The sequence below is a fragment of the Neophocaena asiaeorientalis genome, unplaced genomic scaffold (assembly GCF_003031525.2).
Source record: "Neophocaena asiaeorientalis asiaeorientalis breed wild unplaced genomic scaffold, Neophocaena_asiaeorientalis_V1.1 scaffold99, whole genome shotgun sequence".
In the NCBI taxonomy this organism is placed as follows: Eukaryota; Metazoa; Chordata; class Mammalia; order Artiodactyla; family Phocoenidae; genus Neophocaena; species Neophocaena asiaeorientalis.
This window is the reverse complement of record NW_020173022.1, coordinates 2,714,269-2,737,603: the sequence shown is the minus strand read 5'-3', so window position 1 is coordinate 2,737,603 and position 23,335 is coordinate 2,714,269. Positions and strand designations below refer to the sequence as shown.

General features: G+C 39.2%; 2 protein-coding genes across 5 annotated transcripts in view; one reads left to right on the top strand and one right to left on the bottom strand.

Annotated features, from left to right (window-relative positions):
• Window positions 1-8,430, bottom strand: part of FIRRM (FIGNL1 interacting regulator of recombination and mitosis) — a 48,481-nt gene extending 40,051 nt beyond the window's left edge. For 2 of the 4 annotated variants that reach the window (XM_024742464.1, XM_024742463.1), the window contains exons 1-5: window positions 8,172-8,340; window positions 4,324-4,363; window positions 2,809-2,897; window positions 1,129-1,233; window positions 272-412 (exon numbers count right to left, since the gene is read on the bottom strand). In XM_024742464.1, the coding sequence (XP_024598232.1) occupies window positions 272-412; window positions 1,129-1,233; window positions 2,809-2,897; window positions 4,324-4,363; window positions 8,172-8,282 (486 nt within the window). In that variant the 5' untranslated portion in view covers window positions 8,283-8,340. Of the gene's footprint in view, window positions 1-271; window positions 413-1,128; window positions 1,234-2,808; window positions 2,898-4,323; window positions 4,364-8,171 lie in introns of those variants that run through there. The other 2 variants (XM_024742466.1, XM_024742465.1) reach the window with 2 other exon arrangements.
• On the top strand, window positions 8,418-11,195 carry METTL18 (methyltransferase 18, RPL3 N3(tau)-histidine). The gene is made up of 2 exons (XM_024742470.1): window positions 8,418-8,547; window positions 9,810-11,195. Exon 2 carries the CDS (start codon window positions 10,019-10,021, stop codon window positions 11,138-11,140), a length of 1,122 nt encoding a protein of 373 aa, XP_024598238.1. The 5' UTR covers window positions 8,418-8,547; window positions 9,810-10,018; the 3' UTR covers window positions 11,141-11,195.
• Window positions 11,196-23,335: the final 12,140 nt, after the last annotated feature.

Sequence of the window (23,335 nt, the reverse complement as noted above, 5' to 3'; positions counted from 1 at the left end):
AACTAAGCCCATGTGCCACAACTACTAAGCCTGCGCTCCAGAGCCTGCAAGCCACAGCTCCTGAAGCCCGGGTGCCTAGAGCCTGTGCTCTGCAACGAAAGAAGCCACTGCAATGAGAAGCCTGTGTACCACAACGAAGAGTAGCCCCCGCTCACCGCAACTAGAGAAAGCCCGCGCACAGCAACAAAGACCCAACTCAGCCAGAAAAAAATAAATAAAAATTTTTTTAAAACGTTAAAAAAAATAAAGTGTACTTAGACCCATCACTCACCTTACAATGTACAAATGTACTTTTGATTACATGTAGGACTGAGGAGGGAAGACTGTGAATATTTTCTAGAATGATGGATTCCTGAGTGGCACAGACATGCTGAACACATCCTGTAAGAGCTCCTAATAGCTGTACCATTTTCTGGAAATATGGAAAGAAGTTTCATTCAGAATATATTTTCTGTGTACCTAAAAGGTGTCAGACAATATGCTGAGTGCTAGGGATACAGCAGTGAGCAAAATGGACCCTCTCTCTGTTCCTCCTTACACATAACTATAGTCTGTCAGAACTATAAATATTAAAAGTGGCTAGGGACTTCCCTGGCAGTCCAGTGGTTAAGACTTCGCCTTCCAACGCAGGGGGTACAGGTTCGATCCCTGGTCGGGGAGCTAAGATCTCACATGCCTCGTAGCCAAAAAACCAAAAATTAAAAAACAGAAGCAATATTGTAACAAATTCAATAAGGACTTTAAAAGTGGTCCACATCAAAAAAATCTTAGGGAAAAAAACCCCCCAAAAACCTGGCTAGCCATTTGGTTAAAAAAAAAAGAAAAAAAGAAGAAGTTGGAATCCTAACCCACAACATCAAAGTATATGGCAGGTGTTCTACACATATGCTTTAGAATTACAGGCAGGGCATGCTATCTTGATTACTTGTCTTCTTATACGAGTTTAGATATTTACTAAGCATGAAATTGTATAAGAAATTCAGAATTTATGTTTTTTGCAATATCTTTATATCTTTAATTCTATAAATTTAATTCTAGCATTGGGGCATTATATAGAGAATATAAAGTTAATTAATATTTCACACTCTTTAAGCTCTCCCACCCCCCTTTCTAATATATTTGACATACCTGTAAAATATTTCTTATAGTGGTCTGGATTTCTAAATTTTGGCTTGATAGTCCTCTGGCTTGACTGGTTAACTCATACATCATGTCATCAAATAATCTCACAGTCTGTGAAAACAAAGCAGGTCATAAACAGTAGTAACAGAAGTCATTAAAAAAGGAAAGGCGTATCTTTAAAGAAATAAATTAGATTTGATTTTGCATTATTAACAGCCACGGGATATTGTCTAGTGTAACAACTGCACCTAATAAAGTTAATAAAATATATATTTTGTATAGTGTTTCTATAGTATTTCTATTTTTTGTATACTATTTTTCTACAATAGAATCTCCTTAAAAAAAAAGCCTCCAACAAAAATTGATTTGTCTTCCATTTCTGTGATTTGAATCTACTTAATAACATCTGTAAAAAAATATCACTCAAAAGTTCATTTTTTGGTGATGTAACAAAAGTGCTACTCTTACACTTAAATAAATAAAAGATGATGATCTTAACCAATCAACATCCATGTGAACATTTACAAGGATATTTTCGGTAGTGGTAATGAATTTGTGCTGAATTACCTATTCACTTGTTTTCTAACCAGTTCCCCTTTCTGACCAACTCAAAATACTACTCCTGGGTTAGAGACATAGTACGTGACCTCAGAACTAAGTGTTTTTGTCTGTGAAACATTAGCCAACCTAAGATCTTAATACTCTAAACAAGTTAAATGGCCTAAACACTACACTACAAGAATAACCATAGTCAGCAACACACTGTAACTAAAGAGGGTACTGCTTCCCATAAGCCTGTTAACACTCAACATCTCGTTTTCATCTATATACTAGCTGGACCTTTTTTTGGCGGTCAAGAACAAAATTTAAGAAACTTTTTAGATAGAGAACAATTGAGTGAATATGAGTAAAAGGAGTTCTGATAATTGTTTCAAAGCTAAACTTAGAAATCCATTCCAGTAAGAGATAAGTTATCATAAAAAAATGTTTCATTTTGTCACCAAAGTATGTTTAGTTCCCACAATTAAGAAGAAAATTTATGACTCTGCTTTTCAGAGAAAAGGTATACCACATATATCTAAAAGGTAACAATGCAGTTGGTGAATCTGATATTTTCTTTTAAGTTACTTGATTTTACCAATATTCCAGCCATTTTTATTCTAAGGCTTCTTTAATAAATTTTGGCTCCATTTTTCCAGAAAATGAAATTTAACAATTATTAATAAATTCTACAGAGAAGATAAAGAAAGAGACTTAACTAACTTCATCATCCATCCCAATTTTCAATGAATAGCTTTAAAATACAAGAGTATTTAAAACCAACTACAAATAATGTAAATTCAATTAGTAAAGGATCCATACTCTCTGAAAATATGTTTTTTAATCACCTAATGATCATACTGACACCATCACATTCTCTATTTATTAACTATTTTATTTGTATTTCAAATATGTGATACATTGGGAATTCCCTGGCAGTCCAGTCGTTAGGACTCGTCACTTTCACTGCTGTGGGCCTGGGTTCACTCTCTGGTCAGGGAACTAAGATCCCACAAGCCCTGCGGCGCAACCAAAAACAAAAAAAGTGATACATTAAGAAATTAAGAATAAATGGTCTAAAACTGAGGCCAGATCTTAACAGCCTTTATAACAAGTAAATTGATTAAGATAATAATAGTACTATACCTTTGGCAGCACTTGTGAAAAGAAAGTCTGTTCCAATGTCAGGTGGTTCATATGAGGTAAAAACATTTCTACAATAATTTTCAGAATTTCTATAAAGGAAATTAGTAACATATTTTGTAGCAATATTAAGTCATGTCAGCCAACAAAGGTCACTACCCTTTCCCAGATTCGAGAATATGTAAGAACTAGCAATCAAAAGCTTTGTACAGTTTCAAAATGCCATATTCTATGTAGAGAAACTATTAACAGTTAAACAACCTGAAATAATAGAAAAATTTTAAAAAACAAAACAATGTATGTGTACAGCAACTGAAGATCAGTTAATGGATGTGGGTACATCTACTGAATAGGATCTGCTATCATTAAAATGATTGTTAGAGATCGTTTAAAACCATGATAAAATGTCCACAATACATTAAGCTAAAATGAAAAAACTTCCAAATAGTGTAATTCCAATCTTAATATATATATAAACATGTATATACAAAGAATAACCGATAGGCTGGCAGGAATATATAGAATCAAGATGAGAATATCCTATGCCAAAATCTTAAACATTTCAGATTAATGATTGTTTTATTATCTTTTATGTTTTTCTGCATGTTACAAATTTTCTATAATGAATATGTACAACTCATACACAGGATAAAAAGTAACTGTTCCTTAAAAAAATCAGACCCCACAGGCAGCACACAGATCCAAGATTATAAACAAATATTCCACAACCAAGTGAAATGTAAATAGAAAACTCAAAATATATGAGTAAACTCTGCAGATAGACTTAACTCTCTACCTCTCCTCCTAACTAAATAAATAAATTACGTCAAGTAAGATTAATGAAGACAGATGAAGAAAGTCAACTTTTCCAAATTTGTCATGCCTACACAATCAGCCTTTTGTAACTTAGAAAGTATTTTCTAATTGACACTAAACATGTTAAGAGGCTGAAAGTTATTAAGTAGACTGCAAATTATGTTTTATATTGGTCTAACCAGTTTAACAACTAACATTTAAAATTTACAATGCGGGGCTTCCCTGGTGGCACGGTGGTTGAGAGTCCGCCTGCCGATGCAGGGGACACGGGTTCGTGCCCCGGTCCGGGAAGATCCCACATGCCGTGGAGCGGCTAGGCCCGTGAGCCATGGCAGCTGAGGCTGCACGTCCCGAGCCTGTACTCTGCAACGGGAGAGGCCACAACAGTGAGAGGCCCGCGTACCGCAAAAAAAAATAATAATAAAATAAAATTTACAATGTGCTTATACACACATTATCAAACAGAACACTTTTGGTATCTATCCAAAATGGAATTTAAAACTTTAAGTACTGTAATTTGAAGTAATTTGGTCATTTTAAGTAACTGAAGACTACAAAGCCTGTAACGCTACAATAGGAAGAATAAACTTAAAGGATATACAAAACTATATTTAAATTTAAAGGGAATACGAAACTGGGATATGTGGGACTCAGGCCTTAAAGACATCAAAGTAATCGTACAATTAAGATAATTTTACTTACGAATATGCTCAAGCCAACTGTCAGAATGCTGATACATAGAGTAAAAAAATTAAGGAAGATACTAGTATCAGTAGTAAGATATTCACTACTGAGAACAGATTTTAAAAGGACCCTTCTTGAAGTTTAAGCAATGATCAGTAAGAGACTGAAATTACTCAAATTACTGGCTTAATTTTGCTGTAAAACATGTAATGTTTACTAGGTATAATGAAATATAATGAAAATACTTTAAGGAAATGTTTTCAAAATTGCTCAGGGATAAACTTATCTTTTCAAATTATGTGTAGTTATGACTTATTTCTGACAGATGAGAAACAGTCTATAATAATCCATGGGTTTCTGGTTTCTGAAACAGAAATTTCTTCCTCCTCAGCACTTCTATAGTACTTTATTTGCACCTTTCTTAAGTCACTGATCAACTCTTATCTTTTCATGTTACTAGCATATCTATCTTACCACCTTATCAGACAGAAACTCTTCTGCACATAGAAGCTTACAAATATGTCATAATAAATTATGCTATGTTCATTACAAACGTTAATGGTAATCACATTATAAACTATACACTTTTCTACCATTCAGAATAATTGTTAGAAATGTTTTCCTGTAAAAATAATATACGCATTATTAAAGTATGTCTCAATAAGAAAAATGAATAAGCCATAACTCTGTCACAGTAATACAGGAATTGATTCTTTTTCTGAAATCTTACTCTGCATATACATCTTACAGCAGCAATCAAAATGAGATATAGTCATTAACTCATTTTAGTTCAGTAGGGTAGAATTTGCATCGTGGATCAATTTCAGTAAAGGTCAAAAAATTCTAGCCTCTTCCAAAATTAAACATAAGTTATGATTATGCAGACATGCAGGTAAAGACTGGAAAATAAGGGACTTCCCTGGCGGTCCAGTGGTTAAGACTCCGCGCTTCCACTACAGGGGGCACAAGTTTGATCCCTGGTCGGGGGACTAAGATCCCGCAGGCCGAGCGGCGCGACCCCCACCCCCAAAAAAAAGAAAGACTGGAAAATAACGTGTGAAATGCAAAACATGAAAATAATTATGTTTGGGTGATGGAGTTACTGAAAATTTCTTTCATTTGTAGAAAAAGTGCTGAAGTAAAACCAAAAGCTGAAAAAAAATTATCTAATGAGATTTTCAGGCAGTTTTAAAACATGACAATATCTTTTAGCCCTTCACTGAATGCTTACTATGTGCCAGGCACTATTCTAGGTGCTGGAGAAAACAAAATTCCTGCCTTTATGAACTTTACAGTACAGTGAGGAAAAGTAAAAAGAAAACAAAGTAAACAAGATAATTTCCATTAAGGTTGCTTCTGCTCTTTAGAAAACTGAACAGGGCAACGAGATAAGTATTACAGACTGGGTTTGGGAGAACCACCTAAGACTGAGGACACTGAAAATGGCTTGCTGGCGTGACATCTGAGCTGAGGTCTGAATAATGAGATGGACAAAAGGCTGAGAGAAGAACAAACTACGCTGAAGGATCAGCAAAAATGAAGATCCTGAGGTAGGTTAGCTTCATGTATATGTGGACAGAGTGTAGTGAGCTAGGTAAGCGAGGAAAAGGCTTAGAACATGAGGAGCCTTGAAGGTAAAAGTTTAGATTTTATTCCTAATTTGTTAAGAAGCCACTAGGGTGGAGGGAGTGGTTTAAAAAGGAAACATGTTTTTCACTTTTTTGTGAACTTTTTTTGGAGAATGGATTATAAGAGGACGTGAGTAGAAGCAAGGGAGCTATTAACAATAGTTCAGGTGAGAGGTTATGGGGGTTTGAAAGAGTGGTAGCAACCAGGATGGAGATAAGCATTTGGATTCAAGATATAGTCTAGGTCAGAAACAAAAGGACTTGCTGATTGGATGTGAGAGAGAGAGAACTGAAGGTTTTGGCTTGTAAAACCATTTATTTAGATGAAGAAGACTGGGGGAAGAACAGGTTTGGGTTCTTTTGAATTTTAAGTTTGAGATGCAAAACCAGGTGAGAATGTTGATTTTTTTTAAATGTAAATAAACAAACTTGGGAATTCCCCGGTGGTGCAGTGGTTAAGAATCCACCTGCCAATGCAGGGGACACAGGTTCGAGCCCTAGTCCGGGAAGATCCCACACATCGCGGAGCAACTAAGCCCGTGTGCCACAACTACTGAGCCTGCGCTCTAGAGCCCGCGAGCCACAACTGCTGAGCCCACGTGCCACAACTACTGAAGCCCATGCGCCTAGAGCCCGTGCTCCGCAACGAGAAGCCACCGCAATGAGAAGCCCGTGCACCGCAATGAAGAGCAGCTCCCACTTGCCACAAGTAGAGAAAGCCCGTGCGCAGCAACAAAGACCCAACACAGCCAAAAATAAATAAATTTATTAAAAAAAAAGAGTAGTCCCCACTCGCAGCAACTAGAGAAAGCCCATGTGCAACGAAGACCAAATGCAGCCAAAAATAAATAAATTTATAAAAAATAAAAAAAATAGGGCTTCCCTGGTGGCGCAGTGGTTGAGAGTCTGCCTGCTGATGCAGGGGACACGGGTTCGTGCCCCGGTCCGGGAAGATCCCACATGCTGCGGAGCGGCTGGGCCCGTGAGCCATGGCCGCTGAGCCTGCGCGTCCGGAGTCTGTGCTCCGCAATGGGAGAGGCCACAACAGTGAGAGGCCCGCGTACCGCAAAAAAATAATAATAATAAAAATAAATAAATAAATAAACAAGCTTGACTTTCAATTATTGAAATCCCCCTATAAGCTTGAGAAGAAAAAGAGGAACCGTGTTTCTTATCTTTGTTCCCCCGAAGCCTAACACTGCCTGGTACATATAATATTCTGTACCTAGTAAAATTTTTTGAGGAGGATGGCTTTTTGTTACCAAAATCAAAAATCCTGAGGAAGGCAGTTCCATGTCTACACGATAACTAAGAAAGCGCTTTGGTACCTAAGTGGGACCACCTGCCAATGCCCAGGTGAATGATTTCTATGTGACCGTAATATTTGTATTTGGCTTCAGCTGTAAAAAATTATTTTTGCAGTGTTCAGACTCTCTCAAGTGAAGGTCTTTTTTTCTTTTGAGTGTAGTTTTATGTACTCAAAGCTGTTAAAAAAAAAATTACCCTTTAACATGAAGGGCTAGGACTCCAGGTACATTTACAACCAAAAAAGGATTCGACTACTAAATGACCTGCATCTGGACAACTGAGACGTTAAGTACCTCACACCCAAGAGCTGAAAGCCAATTAGCAAAAGAAGCAACTCCTTCTCACCAGCAATAAACCGAAAGAGGTTCAAAAAGGGGAGGGGAAGAATATTTGTATTTACTGAACATCTTTTACAGACTTGGCACCATGTCAGAACTACGTCCTTTAATTAGATTCTCAAAATAGTGAGGAAGGTATTCATTTTCACCACCCATTTTAGAGATGAGAGCTCAGAGTACCTCGCTCTCTCTACTTCATCCAGTCAGCTCACCGTACAGCTCAAGTCTGAATCCTTCCCTCTTCCCGCTCCCCCCGCCCCATGGAAAAGTACTCACGCTTAACTGCACGTACAGAGCAACTCAGAGGCCCAGAGAAATGGCAGAAAACGCCACATCCACTGCCAAATCCACTGGCAGAACACCTCTGCAAGCCCTTCGGATGCCAAAACCAGGCATGCCTTCGGTCTCGGCACCCACGGCTCTCGCTCGCCCTTCCTTCCCTCGCTTACTCATCTCGCTCATCAACAGGGAAAGGAGAGGGTTGAAGCCGCAGGAACCCAACACGGCCCTGCAGCGGGTGTGATGAGACAGGAGAGAAAGTTGGAGACAGGCCCCACACCCCTCTCTAGGTGGAAGTGACAATGAAGGATATAAGGAGCCGAGGCAGGACAGATGGCAGTTCCCGGCGGCATAGCTCCTCCGGCCAGCTACTTAATTCTTCCAGGGGAACCGCGCTCGCCGGGACAGCGCGTTCCTGAGACATACTTTCACCCAAGACCAAAGCTTCGAAACACTCCCGCCGGAGCCAAGACCGGAAACTCCCACCGTCCCGGCAGGCCTTGCGAGCCAAAACCATAGAGAGGAAGGGCGCCGCTTACCTTAGTGAGCCCGGGCCCCACACAACTGGGAATAAAGCCGGGCTTGTCTGGCCCGCGGAGGCCTCGACTCACTGGTGCGCGCTTTCAGTCGGGAGGGTCTGGCCGGATTACTCTGGAGCTGGGAACCTGCCGGGGAGCTAGCGTCCACAGGTCTGGATCGCTGTAACGTTGCTTTTGAGACGCTTTGGGGGAGGTGAGGGCCGGGAGTCCACAGATTTGCTACACTCCGTCCCTTGGGGCTTTGAGGTTGCACATCTGGTGTCGGGTTTGACCTGGGACTTACAGCCAGAAATGACTCCAAGCCCCGCTGTGAAGTGGGATAGAAACAGGCGCCTTCCTACCCATTTAATGTGTTGACCCTACTCTGTACATCCTATGTAATGGGAATAAAGACCCACCTGCCAGAATTGTTGTGCAAATTGAAGTAGACGGTATATTTTAAGTGTCTAGCCAGTAGATACAGAGAAGAGTCTCTTTAAGTTGCTTCCATTTTCTACGGATCTCCCCGCACAGTTCAGTGCCCTTATTCTGTGTCAAGCTAATCTTTACTAATTACTCCACAGTTACCTCACTCCCAATACACTTAGAACTGCAGGTCTCCACGAAATGTTTGTAGTGAGGTCATCTGAATGAATTTACACACATCAGAGCATACCTGTTCCTGTTTTTAAAGGGATGTTTATTTATCAAAATACAATCTTGAAGTCCTGTTACTTGAAATGATAACAGATTGAAGAGATTCTGGCAGTTTAGGAGGTTAATATGTTTGGGCAGGGTCGTGACAGATGAAACACACTAAATAGCTAGGCTTGGTATTTCCTGCCTGAGAATTTTGGACTTTACGTTATTTCTAGTTGTTGCTGCTGCTGTTATTTTGTTTGTTTTTACGGTTTATTCTCTTCTCCAGCTTTTTTTTTTTTTAAGATGTTGGGGGTAGGAGTTTATTAATTAATTAATTTATTTTCGCTGTGTTGGGTCTTCGTTTCTGTGCGAGGGCTTTCTCTAGTTGTGGCAAGCGGGGGCCACTCTTCATCGCGGTACGCGGGCCTCTCACTATCGCGGCTTCTCCTGTTGCGGAGCACAGGCTCCAAACGCGCAGGCTCAGTACTTGTGGCTCACGGGCCTAGTTGCTCCGCGGCATGTGGGATCCTCCCAGACCAGGGCTCAAACCCGTGTCCCCTGCATTAGCAGGCAGATTCTCAAGCTCTGTGCCACCAGGGAAGCCCTCTTCTCCAGCTTTTGAAACCTGAAGGGTGTGTGTGTTTCCAAGTCTCTTTATCTCCCTGTCCCTCCACCGCTTTCATAGAAAAGGCAGCTGCTGGGGGTGGAGCAGGGGACTGTTTAATATTACATTTACGTAAAATGTGTCATTTTGATTTTTAATAACAATTTTCTTTTTTTTTTTTCTCCAGAGCTAAATTGAAAAAAGAGCAAAGACCTCTTAAAAGTCATTTGGAAATATCTCTGAATATTGTAACTGTTTATAAGCAGCTAAAGAGAAATGGACCTCCAGCAAAACTAACAGAATAATTGAAGCAGGTTTACGTGTGTGTCATCAGTTCTATCCAGAAGTTGAAGAATCTTCCTTTGAGTTTAACGATTGTGTGCATTTTATGAAAGAATGACTTTTCAATTTAATTTCACTATAGAAGACCATCTGGAAGATGAATTAACATCCCTTGGAGATGGAGCTTTGGCCCTAGATTCCTCAAAAGAGTCTTCAGTCTCAGAAAGACAAAAAGGTACACATAGAGACAAAAAATGTTCTAGAGAACAGTTTGACCTGCTTCAGGATCATTTGTGGGAGCATAAGTCAGCAGGAAATGCAGGTCCCTCTCAAGACACAGACAGCTCACTCAATGCAGCTAACAGTTCAAGTAGCTTGGAGCCACATGAAAAACAGCCCTGCTTTAGAGTTGCCAAAGAGCATGCTATGCCTAAAGATTTAAAGAAAGTGTTAGAAAATAAAGTCATAGAAACATTACCAGGTCTCCAGCATATGAACATATCAGTAGTGAAAACCATCTTGTTGAAAGAGAACTTCCCTGGAGAAGACATCATTTCAAAAAGCTTTTCTTCTCACTCTGATCTGATTACAGGTGTTTATGAAGGAGGTTTAAAAATCTGGGAATGTACCTTTGACCTCCTGGCATATTTTACAAAGGCCCAAGTGAAATTTGCTGGGAAAAAAGTGTTGGATCTTGGTTGTGGATCAGGGTTGCTGGGTATAATGGCGTTCAAGGGAGGCGCCAAAGAAATTCATTTTCAAGATTATAACAGTGTGGTGATTGATGAAGTAACCTTACCTAATGTAGTGGCTAACTGCACTTTGGAAGATGAAGAAAATGATGTAAACGAACCAGATGTGAAAAGGTGCAGGAAATCAAAAGTAGCACAAGAACTATGTAAATTCCGGTTCTTTTCTGGGGAGTGGTCTGAGTTTTGTCAGCTTCTACTAAGCAGTGAAAAACTTTTTGAAAAATATGATCTCATTCTTACCTCAGAAACCATTTACAATCCAGGTTATTATGGTCCTTTGCACCAAACATTCCTTAGATTGTTAGATAAAAATGGACGGGTGCTTTTGGCCAGCAAAGCACATTATTTTGGTGTGGGTGGAGGTACTCATCTCTTTCAGAAGTTTGTTGAAGACAGGAATGTATTTGAGATGAGAACACTCGAAATAATTGATGAAGGACTAAAGAGATTCCTAATTGAGATGAATTTTAAGTACCCCAGTTAATGCCCACTGAGTGTCCTAAGTGAAATAAACAAAATAACCAAAACCTTATTTTGAATGTTTGACTTCTGCTTTGCTATTATTTTTTTCTGAAATTATGATGTTTGTTTAGTTCTGTTTATCCAAATAAGAGACCAACTATATTAGCGACATTGTACTTGCTAAGTGAGACTGAAAAAATAGTGTTCCTCAGCATTGGAAAAGAGCTCCTAGGAAATCATTTTATGGGAAAGTTTTCTGTTCTCCACTTTCATTCTATTTGACCTTTCTACCACCTTTGGCATATAAATTTATTCCCAGGAAAATCTGCCATTTCTTACCTCAAGTTTGAATCTCTTCCCAGTCTTTGTCAGTTTCTGTTCACATGAAGTGCCTGATCAATCACCATGCTGTTAATTCTAAAGGCATACATATGCATCAGTAAATGATTCTGAATCTAAATATTAGATTGAAGGCCTTGGGTAACTAGGAAGAAGTTTTTGTTTTGTTTTATTTTTATATTCATTTATCTTGTATAATAAGAATTAGAATGCTGAGCAGTTGAATTCAACATTAAGATGGAAGAAATAAGGGGAATCATGATAGAGAATATAAAGATGGTACAGAAAACTTACAGTGCTTGTAGCCCTTTTTAGCCAAGGAAGTAGGAGACCCTAGGGTCTTGGTAGGAGGAAAAAGAATAGGAAACAGAATTCCAGATTCTGGGGAGTAAAGACTCTTCACTAGTTAAGTAGGGCAAAGAAGGGGAGAAAAAGTATTTTGATTCTAATGCAAAAATGTTCACACTTAACATATCTAAAATTGGCGTCTACCTTACTGTCTAATAATTATTGTACAACTGGCAGTATTTTTTTCCTTCTTGAAGGTACCTAAAATAATGGTACGACTTGGATTCAATGAAATGTGATATTTACTGGACATCTGTTAACTAGGCACTTTGTATATATCTTGCTTAATATTTATAACCTCATAAAGTATATATCATCCCCATTTTAATAATGATCATAATAGCTAACGGTTTTCAGCATTTACTATATGCAGGGTAGAAGAGATTTACATATACTAACATATAATATTCCTAACAGCCCTGAATTAGGTTATAATTACTATCTAGATTTTATAAAGAAATTGAGGGACTTCCCTGGTGGTGCAGTGTTTAAAAATCCACCTGCCAATGCAGGGGACATGGGTTCGAGCCCTGGTCCAGGAAGATCCCACATGCCGCGGAGCAACTAAGCCCATGCACCACAACTACTGAGCCTGTGCTCTAGAGCCCGTGAGCCACAACTACAGAGCCCGTGCACCACAACTACTGAAGCCTACATGCCTAGAGCCCATGCTCCGCAACAAGAGAAGACCCCGCTTGCCACAACTAGACCACATACAACAACGAAGACCCAATGCAGCCGAAAATAAATTAATGAACAACAACAACAAAAAAATTTGAGACTCAAGAAAGTAATTTGATCCCAATCACATTCCTCACATTCAGAATCAGAATCTGAACTGAAGTCTTTTTAAAAGCTTCACTCTTCACCACCCTAGTAGTCTTACAATGCCTATTTTTCATCACATATATTTCTTAGCACCCTTTTATTATTCCGAAATAAAAGTCATTGTTAAAGAAACTTATTTACACACATCATTAAAAATTATATGTATTATACATAAATCCCTAATGCATATATATCATATATGTGTGTGTATGTATGTATATATATATATATATAAATAAAACTATAATATGAAGAAAGTCATTTATAATCAAATAATTTGTATTCCATCAGGTAAATGCACAGGTGTAGCTACTGAGAGGACATGTAGTAGTCAGATGCTTTTACCTAGGATACTGTTACTGCAAGTGTCACAGCTACAGTTCCAGACCCACCTACTAGATAAGGTAGAATAGGCCCTGACAGCAGTTTTAGCTAATTGAGGAGGTACAAAGCATTAGATAGAGTCCCATAACAATAGTCAGCATCAATAATTTTGAGACAAATAGGTATCTCTCAGTTCTCCATGACAAATTAGATACCCAAAGAGGTGTCATCTAGGAGGCCTCTCCAGGAGTAGAAGAGACACCGGCCCTGAACGGGAGGGGGGTCCAGTGAAAACAGCAGGAGTCAAAGCAGAAGCCCAGTCCTAGGAACTAGATAATCCTGGGCATTAAAGATAATTCTGGAGGTGACAGCCGAACAGGGACACATCTACCCAAGATAGCTGGCAGCAAAAGAGACTTGAGATAAAATTATGGATATAAATCCAGGAGAAGGATGCATAGTGCACTTTCTCATGTAAATAGCTTAATTATTTAAAGAGGCATATATGTTAAGACAATGAGCTTTGGAGTCCAATACTTGGGTTAAAATTCAGTTTCCCCAACTGCAAAATGGGGTTTATAGTAATATCTCCCTAACAGAATTATTTTAAGGAATAATAGTTAATATTGGAAACCTTTCAGGGAGTTTGGAGTTTTAGAGCATGAGTCACCCATTCTCCTTGCACTGGTGCCTTACAATAAATGCTGCACCTTCCTTCACTACAAAAAAAAAAAAAAAAAGTAGTATTGAGCACTTATCATGCTTCCTTCCACATGGTTCCTATGTATAAATGGAAATTATGTTCATGAATTCTCATAATATTTTTCATCCTGTCATCCTGTTTTCACAATCAAATAGGAAGCCTTGTTCACTTTTCTTAAAAATTGGGTTTGTGACTTTACAGTTTACAAATCCCAGTTCAGAACTTGGAGAAACAAATAGATTCCAGAACTTTCACTGCCCAAGACCAAGCCCATTCTCTCCCTCCACAACCCTCCCCAAACTTCACCTTGCAGTTTCCAAGTTGTCTTTTTTGGATGCTTTGGCATTGCAGAGCATTAAGGATGAAGAAGAATGCATCTTGTAAATTTTTTTCTAAAAACTCATTCACATGTAGCCTGTGTTCTGCCTTTAAACTCCCCGTTTGTCAGATGTGCCTGTACCCTTAGTTCCATTTCCACTGCCCCACAGAGGCTCTCTGCCTGAAGCTCAGAAACAGGGGATGCCTCCATGCAGACCAGGAGCTGACACACTTCCTTGTCAAATGCAGTTGCCAATGACACATGTGCTGTACTGTCCTCAGGGGAGATGGGGTCTGATGGGGTCAGCTGCTCATCTAGAGGAGAAAATATGCCTTCACTCTTCAGTACCCTCCATAGTGTTTTATTCAGGTTTTATTATAGCTTAATACATAGCTATTTGAAAAAAAGAAATAGCAAGTAAACTATGTGACAACGTAAACTTGATTCTTTGCCTACACCTCAGCTAGAATTTCCTTAACTTCTCATACTGTGATATGGTGGCACTGAGCTTGCTGATATTAAGTCTTTTCTTTGGGTGAAAATACACATTCAAAATCACCATCATAACTTGGGTGCAGCCCAGCAGAGGAAACTCTCTGTGCCATAAAAGAATACTTTTTTGCAGCCCTGGGATGCAGCTTCTAGTCAACCAGGTTGGTTGGCGGAAGCTACAGAACCCTTATCACCATTAGATAGTCTCTCACAATTCCAATTGCTGTTTTCTTAAGGAATTAAAAGTGAACTCAGATAACCCTTAAAAATAGCTTCATCATCTATACAGGAAGTTGTCAAAGTGCGTTTTCAGGAGAAGGATTAATACTCTGTTTGAAAGAAACAGTAAAAATTACAATAATAACAAACAATTTAGTAAGCTAAATATTACTAAAGAAAGTATTGTAAAGGAAGTGTGTCAGCTCCTGGTCTGCATGGAGACATCCTCCACCATCACCCTCCCCAGTTTATGAGCTATGGGCAGAGAGCCTCTGTGGGGCAAGGGAAATGGAACTAAGTGTACAGGCACATCTGAGAAACGGAAAGTTTAAAGGCAGAACATAGCCTGCATGTGACTGAATTTTAGCAACAAATTTACAAGATGCATTCTTCTTGATCCTTAATGCTCTGCAATGCCAAAACACCCAAAAAGGACAACTCTTACCCCTTACACAACAGGATAAGTGGCCGAGAAGGTTATGATCTTTAAAAATACAATGAAGGGAATGCTGCTGCTATCTTTTTTTTTGTGGTGTATACTGATGGGATGGAAAAAGTCGATGTGAAGGTTTGCTTTTGGCAGTATGTACCATAAGCTTTTGCAGTAGAATCAGATGTACTCATTGTCACAGAACCCCCAGTGCCTCGGCCATGCTGCTGCCGGACTGTGGTGGCTTGGTGCAAAGAAAAAGACACTCTGCCCTCCAGGCAGACACAGCTTCAGGTTAGAGAACAGGATGGGGCAGAACAGGGCTGTTTTCAGCTCCATTTGCTCCCTCAGCACTTCTTAGTAGCCCTGTGCTTTAGCCTTACAAACTTCCACAACTTTCTGACTGATAAAATATTGGAAAATGGGCAATAAACTGATGAACACCAGAGGATCATGTGACATCCACTAAATCCAGGAAGTGGAGGCTGTCAGAGACGGTGCTTTTCTTTTCTCTTCTCACGGTGATTTACAGTCTCTCTGTCAGGAGCAGCCAGCACAATTCTATGGAGTAAGGTCTTAGGGATCTTATTTTACAGCAGGTGAACTCAGAAGGAATGTTTGAACTGGGGTATGAGCTACAGAGACAAGAATTCCCACGTAACCTCCCCCTGCACGCTGGACACTGCCACAGAGGTTATCAACATGATAACTGGAAGCAGGTGGCTACTGAGACCTGTCCCTAGCACCCCATCCAGGAGTCTCAGAGGCCTTTGGCTGTCCTAGCTGCACTATAGCAGCTGCACAGTTCTGAAAGCCTCCTAACATATCCAGTTAGCCACATAGCACGAGGATAGCTCTAGCAATTTTCTCAGCTTATTCTGAAATTCAACAGGTCAGTGAGGTTCAACTCCTGGTCCCAATGTAATGAACAACAATCATTCAACCAGCCCAGTCATCTTTCAGATCTGAGGTGACAGAGAACTCAGTGCCTCAGAACCTGTTGACAACTAACCCACCCACCCTAAGAAAATTATTTAGTCAAAGAGGTAAATAGAAAAATTTATCATCCTCATTCCATTAATGGAAATCTGAGATAGGAAAGGTCAAGACTTGACCACATTCTTTATGTGTGTCTATAATGTCCTAGAACTCAAAATTCTTCTAGATCTTTGCTGTTCTGGGCTAAATTATTTCTGGTAAATTTTTATAAACTTGACTCTGAACTTGTTTTAGATAGCATGAAAAAGAGTGTTTGGGGTGCATTTTTTAGAGGAGACTTTGTGTAAAAGGGTAGAATAAAGCCCTAGAAAAACACCAGTCAGTCACTGGCACACCATATTCTCATTAACTTATCTCTATGCCAGCTTTTTTATTATCATTGCTTTCCTACCTTCTGTGTTTAAAGAATCTTCAGAGGGAGCTACATTTTCAGTGATTTGCTTTTCTTTTCTGAGCTTTCCACAAATTGAATTCTGTTTCCTGTTTGCTTTGCTGTTTTCAAGCTTCTCCAAGATTTTTACAATAAGAACCAAAAAGATTCTCTCTTCTAAGGAAAATACCTCAGAGAAACATTTTCTCGGAAGAGTGGCCCACATGTTTCTAATGTGGAGACATTTTAGTACCTTTAACAGGAAATGTGTTCCGGCCTTTATTTTAAACATTAAATGTTTAATTTATTTTAAATATTTTTCATTTTCTCAGAGTAGGAAAAATATCTTATTCTGTAATTAATATCTAATTCTCTTCCCAAAACACTTCAGAAACTCTTCTGTCCTGTCCTCTATAATCCTATAATTCAGCATAAAGAGAAATAACTTTAGAGTCAAAATCATTAGATATTTTTATGTCTCTGATAATTTTAGTTTCCTAACATCTATTACTATCATACTGACATTTTATCCAATTCCTTAATAATAAAGGACAAAACCAGATGTCAGAGGCTGAATGTAAATTGCTCTACCCATAATTGGTCTAAAGAGGCATCTTAGTTAAATTTATTCCTAGATATGTTATTCTTTTTGATGCAATTGTGAGTGGGATTGTTTTATTAATTTCTCTTTCTGATAGTTCATTGTTAATCTAAAAAAGACAAACAAATAAACAAAACAAAACTCATAGATACAGAGAACAAAATTGCCAGAGGGGAAGGGGGTTGGGGTGAAGTGGGTGAAGGGGATTAAGAGGTACAAGCTTCCAGTTATAAAATAATTAAGTCATGGGGAGGTAATGTACAGCATGGTGTCTATAGTCAATAATATTGCATTTCAAATTTGAAAGTTGCTAAGAAAATAAATCTTACAAGTTCTCATCCCAAGAAAAAATTATTATAACCTTGTATGGTGACAGATAGTAGTTAAACTTATTGTGGTGATCATTTCAAAATATATACATATATCGAGTCATTATGTTTTACATCTGGAACTAATATAATGTTGTATGTCAGTTATATTTCAATTAAAAAATAAAGACATCTTGTATGGTCCCACTGTTTGGTCACACATAAACATGCATGGGAAGTTTTTACCTCTCAGGAGTATTGTAGTAAGAGGAAGAATTGAGCCCCCTGCTAGGAGCCACTTCCTAGGTGCCAGTCCATTCATGTTTAATCTTGTCCAATACTTAACAAATCAAACGGAATTCTGTACTATGCTAAAGCCCAAATGCATTCTCTTGCCAACAAGAATTCATCGAGTACTTATTATACGTCAAAAAGACTATTTCCATCTTTAATAATTTCTCTCAAAGACATGTAATACTTCTAAGGAAAGTTTACTCTTGTGTTCTTTGGTAACCAAACACACTTCCAGTTACCCCACTTTTCTCCTGGATCTTTATAGAAATGGTGTGATGAATAAACAAGTCCCCAATTATATTTGACTTCTGTGTGCCCCCTTTACTGTGACTTGTGCATTTCCTTTGTTAATCAAGAGACTTTGTCAAATTTAATTTACGAAGGGTCAGAGATTAACTAATGGGAAACAGAACAATAGATAACTGATAGGATTCAAACCTCAGAAGAAGAGAGATGTATGAAAGCAAAACAGACAAAGCTGGGAAGGTAAGAGGGAAAGGAGAGAAATGAAGAATGATAGAGAGACATATATGGAATTATATCAATTAAAATTTAGAGCACTAGAAAGAGTCTGGGGAAAGCTAAGATGTTGGAGCCCAAGGAAAAAGACCAATCAGGGAGTCAAGAGATTTCCTGGAATTTGCACAAGAGTTGAACCTTTAAACAAGTGACTAGAAGTGGAACTGCTGGTGACTCACAGCGGAGAAGACACTGAAGGAACAGGGTCATGTGACCAAGGTAAGAGGACAAGGAGAAGCATTTTATGGTAGCCCAAGTGACCTGGCTGTACCCCTAGCATTTCATCCCAGGTGGAGATTTGGTTTATGGGGCAACACTGCTGAGCTTCAAACCTAGAATAACCATATGTCCTAGTTTACCTGAGACAGTCCCAGGTCCATACCTGTTGTCCCAGTGTCCCATCTGGTTTAACATTCTAGCATTCTCAAAAGTCTGCTGATTTGGATGATAATTGTATGGTTAGCCATTTATACCAATTCGGTAGCACTATCCTTAACCTTAAAATTTTGTGGAATAAGTCACAATCGAAAAAATAATCACTCAATAAATCAGTATTAACTTCCAAGTTCAGTCTTTTAAAAAACCTACACCCAAGAATCAAGAAAAATGTCCCTCTTCCTATCATATGTCAGACACTGAGCTTGACAACGGGATGTAAAGATAAAATGATACATTCTGTGTTTTTAGGGAGCTTCCAATGTGCGGTAGAAATAGTAACACAACTAGGGAACCTCTTGTGTGAATGTCACACATACTGTGCGGGTTTCTGACAGGGTTGTCCTTTCAAGCTCTAGATTAAGACCATATGCCTGTAATGGGGTGTATAAGGGAGAAAGTGGATGGGGAAGAGGATAGGTGGATATTTCCTAGTGTCAATCATCTGATGGTGACTTAGTAGATTTTCAGATAGAAGCAGAAGTTGCAAGATTGGTCACAGAGCTAGGAAATTCTGCCTTTCTTTTTTTAAATCTTACCTTCAAAAATTGAGACAGTCCTGCAGGGACAGATAGCCTCTTCCAAGTGGAGGCAAGAAAAGGGGGACCTTGGGGTTTCCCTGGTGGCGCGCAGGGGATGCGGGTTCGTGCCTCGGTCTGGGAAGATCCCACATGCCGCGGAGCAGCTGGGCCCGTGAGCCATGGCCGCTGAGCCTGCGCGTCCGGAGCCTGTGCTCTGCAACGGGAGAGGCCACAACAGTGAGAGGCCCGCGTACCGCAAAAAGAAAAAAAAAGAAAAGGAGGACCATAGGCTAAAGATGAGTGAGCTAGATCTCATAAGGGGAATGTGGGGTGAGTACTACCTCCCTTCTTAATTAAGAGTTTCCCCATTGCCAATCCTAAAGGATAGGGGTTTTACTTCATTAGAGGAAGTTACTAGTTTCCTTACATAGACATGCAAACAAACAATTAACATGCAAGAGGAGAATAGCAATACTGGCAGTCACCCCTGATCCAGGGCTAACACACAGGAGAAATTCCTTTGGACCTGTGAGGGAAGACTTCTCAGAAGAGATAACACTTGATCTCAGACTCAAATGTAAGTAGATTTTTATCAGATGGCTAGAAGAAGGGGGTTGGGAGGGCAGAAGGACTGGTCCGTGAAAATGCACTGAACTCTGAGAATATGTTAATTCCTTGACTCATTGAATATTTACTGAGCACCTACTATCTGGCAAGCACTTTTCTAGGTGCTGCGGGAGGTGGGCGGGGGGAGATTCTGGATTTCTAACAAGCTCAGGCGCTGTTGCTGCTAGACTATGGCTGGCACCATATAGGAAGCAAAGCTCCAAATCATGGCGCTACATGACCTCAGTCAGATGTGAAGCTGACTCATGGTAACAGGTAAAAGCTTCTTCTTGTTTTGTTTTTAATTAATTTATTCTTGGCTGCGTCGGGTCTTCATTGCTGCGCACAGGCTTTCTCTAGTTGCGGCGAGCAGGGGCTACTCTTCGTTAAGGTGTGCGGGCTTCTCATTGTGGTGGCTTCTCTTGTTGCGGAGCACAGGCTCTAGGGACGGAGTCTTCAGTAGTTGTGGCACACGGGCTCAGTAGTTGTGGCTCACAGGCTCTAGATCACAGGCTCAGTAGTTGTGGCGCATGGGCTTAGTTGCTCCGTGGCATGTGGGATCTTCCTGGACCTAGGGCTCGAACCGATGCTCCCTGCACTGGCAAGCAGATTCTTAACCACTGCACCACCAGGGAAGCCCCAGGTAAAAGCTTTTAAATTCAATGCTTTTCCTGTTAAAATTTGCCATCAATTATATTTCTTCAAAACTTCACTTTACCAATCTAAATTACATGTTCTATGGGCACATTACAAATTGGCATTCTTTTAAAATAAGCTAATACAGTTTAGTACTTTAGTTTTAAATTGTGTTGAGAAAAAAATATTTTAGAGAGTGGGTTTTTTTAAAAAAACCTACACCCAAGATTCAAGGAAAATGTCGCCCTTCCTATCTGTTAAGCCTGTAATAGACCTCTGAGCATAAGCCCTTGGATTTTTCTTACCACACATAATGATCAATCTGTGAAGATGTGTTTATTTCATTCAAACATCCATAAAATTCTCAGGGAAAGCAATAGAAACCTTACAGGCCTGAATATTTCTTGGGGGCATCTTCATACCAGAGTGTTGTGACTTTCTGTTGTTTCTTAATCACTAAGCACATCTCAGAGCCAGGAGCACACAGCAAAGACACACATCCAAGGAAGCAGCCGGTAGCATGGTGTTGTGGGAAGGCCACTGGAATAGAAGTCAGACAGACCTGAGTCCTGGACCTGACCCTTGCCCTGAGTAACTGTGAACATGCCCTTCAGCAAATGACCAAGATCTCTCTAATATCTCCTCTTCAGTAAAATGTTGGGTATTTGTTCTGTTTATCCCCACTGAGCTCTGAGTTTCAAATGTAATATTGTACACGAAAGTTTCCTATAAACATGTGACATTAGTCTTATTTGAAACCACTGTTCTTGATTCATGTTTCATTTTCATACCCATATTTGGCTAAAACAAACTTTCTAGAGCTGCCACTGCCATTATTTAGTTAATTGCTTCCTTTGTTCTTCTCTCTAATCAAGGATTTCCCCCATTCACCCAATGCTAATTTGACCAGTCCTAATCCATTCAACCCATACCACCAGATAATAGTTTTCAAAGCACACCTGATTAAAATCTTCTCCTCTCCCCTCATTAAAATCTTTAATAGGTTCCCATTTTCAAAGACTGTGGTCTCCAAAGTGGGTATATAAGACCCCTCATTGTAAGGAGAAAGGAAGAAAATATTAGACCATACATTTGCATTCATTTTTTAAAAATCTAAAACATAAGAAAGACATTAATTCTTGATTTATCTCCTATGGCATAAAACACACCAGGAGTTCACCATAATCTCGTAATACTCTGTCAACAGAACTGTTTCTGTCTTTATTTACATTATCTCAGAACCATAAGGACCAAGTGTATGGAAAAGAGGACTCAGGATGTCTTCATAAAGAAGTGGTAAAATTGGGGTCACCATAGAAGACTTTCTGGGGGAAATTTTGAGAACTTACTTTGGTAGCCCTGATTATTCCAAGGGCAACCTCCTCCTACCAGACTTCTGGAGAAAGGCCCAAGTGCCTGAGAAATGGGTCAGTATTTTATTACATCACTCCTTTACTCAAAAACTTTCAGTAACTCTTTATTATCTCAAGGGTGAAGTTCAAATCTCTTAGTCTACATTCAAGACTCTCCTTAATTTAGCCAAAACTACCATTTGCATCGTGTCTCTAGAACACTGCTATAACTATTCCTCATAAAGCAATCTTTCATTATCAAAGGTTACTTACCCCATTATGACTACCTGGGCTTCCTTCTCTCTCTTTTTATAAAAATTTTATTTTTTCATTCCGTTTCATTGAGATATAATTAACGTACAGCACAGTATAAGTTTAAGGTGTACAGCATTATGACTTGACTTACATACTTTTGGAAATGATAACCACAAGTTAACATCCATCATCTCATATAAATATGAAAAAAAAGAAAGAAAAAAGCATTTTTTTTCCTCGTGGTGAGAACTTTTAGGATTTGCTCTCTTAGCAACTTTTCAATATCCCATAGAGCAGTGTTAACTATAAACATCATGTCCTACATTACATCCCCAGTACTTATTTATCTGATCTTCCAGGTAGGTATAAACTGGAAGTTTGTAACTTTTGACCACCTTCATCCAATTCTCCCACCCGCCCCACCACCCCTGCCTCTGGCAACCACAAATCTGATCTCTTTTTCTATGAGATTTTTTTTTAAGATTCCACATATAAGTGAGATCATACAGTATTTGTCTCTCTATGCCTGACTTACTTTACTTAGTAAAATTCCTTCATAGTTTATCTATGTTGTCTCAAATGGCAGGATTTCCTTTCTTTTTCATGGCTGTGTAGTATTCCAGTGTGAGTGTGTGTGTGTGTGTGTGTGTGCGCGCGCGCGTGCGCACGTGCGTGCACGTGTGTACCACATTTTCTTTATCCATTCATCCATTGATGGACACTTAGATTGTCTTTCTCCTTGGGATCCCTTTGAAAATACAATTACATTAGAACAATAATACTTTCATGTAAATTATTTTATCAAATCACTTTTTTTTCTGTAAAGGTGAGATTCAGTGACCACAATACTTCTGATGCCTATAGAAAGAGAAGACACACACAAAAAAAGGGAAAGGGGACTCCAAAGATTAATTTTGCTTGCATGACAGTTTCTCCAGTAGTTGCTCTGAGAAAAGGAACCCATTTGCAGATGAAAAACTCTTATTTTCCATTCAAGCTATTTCCTATTAGTTATCCATGGTGTATAAATCTGTCCATTGTCAGTTTGCTGAATGTACAGCAGTTCCCCAGAGGCTAGCCAACCCTTGGTAAGTTTATGGATTTGACAATTTCAGGAACAAAGGGTGGAAAAGTAAGATACAGCAAGCCAAGAGGTTGGGAGAAACAGCTAACACCCTTTGTCTTAACCATATTAGTCACTGAGGACTATTGTCTGATTGCTATGGAAAATGTCTTCTTAAAACAAATCTTGTTTGAGAATTATCTGTCCATTGTCTAAACTAGTCAAGTATATCAACGATTTTCTTGTTACTGACAGA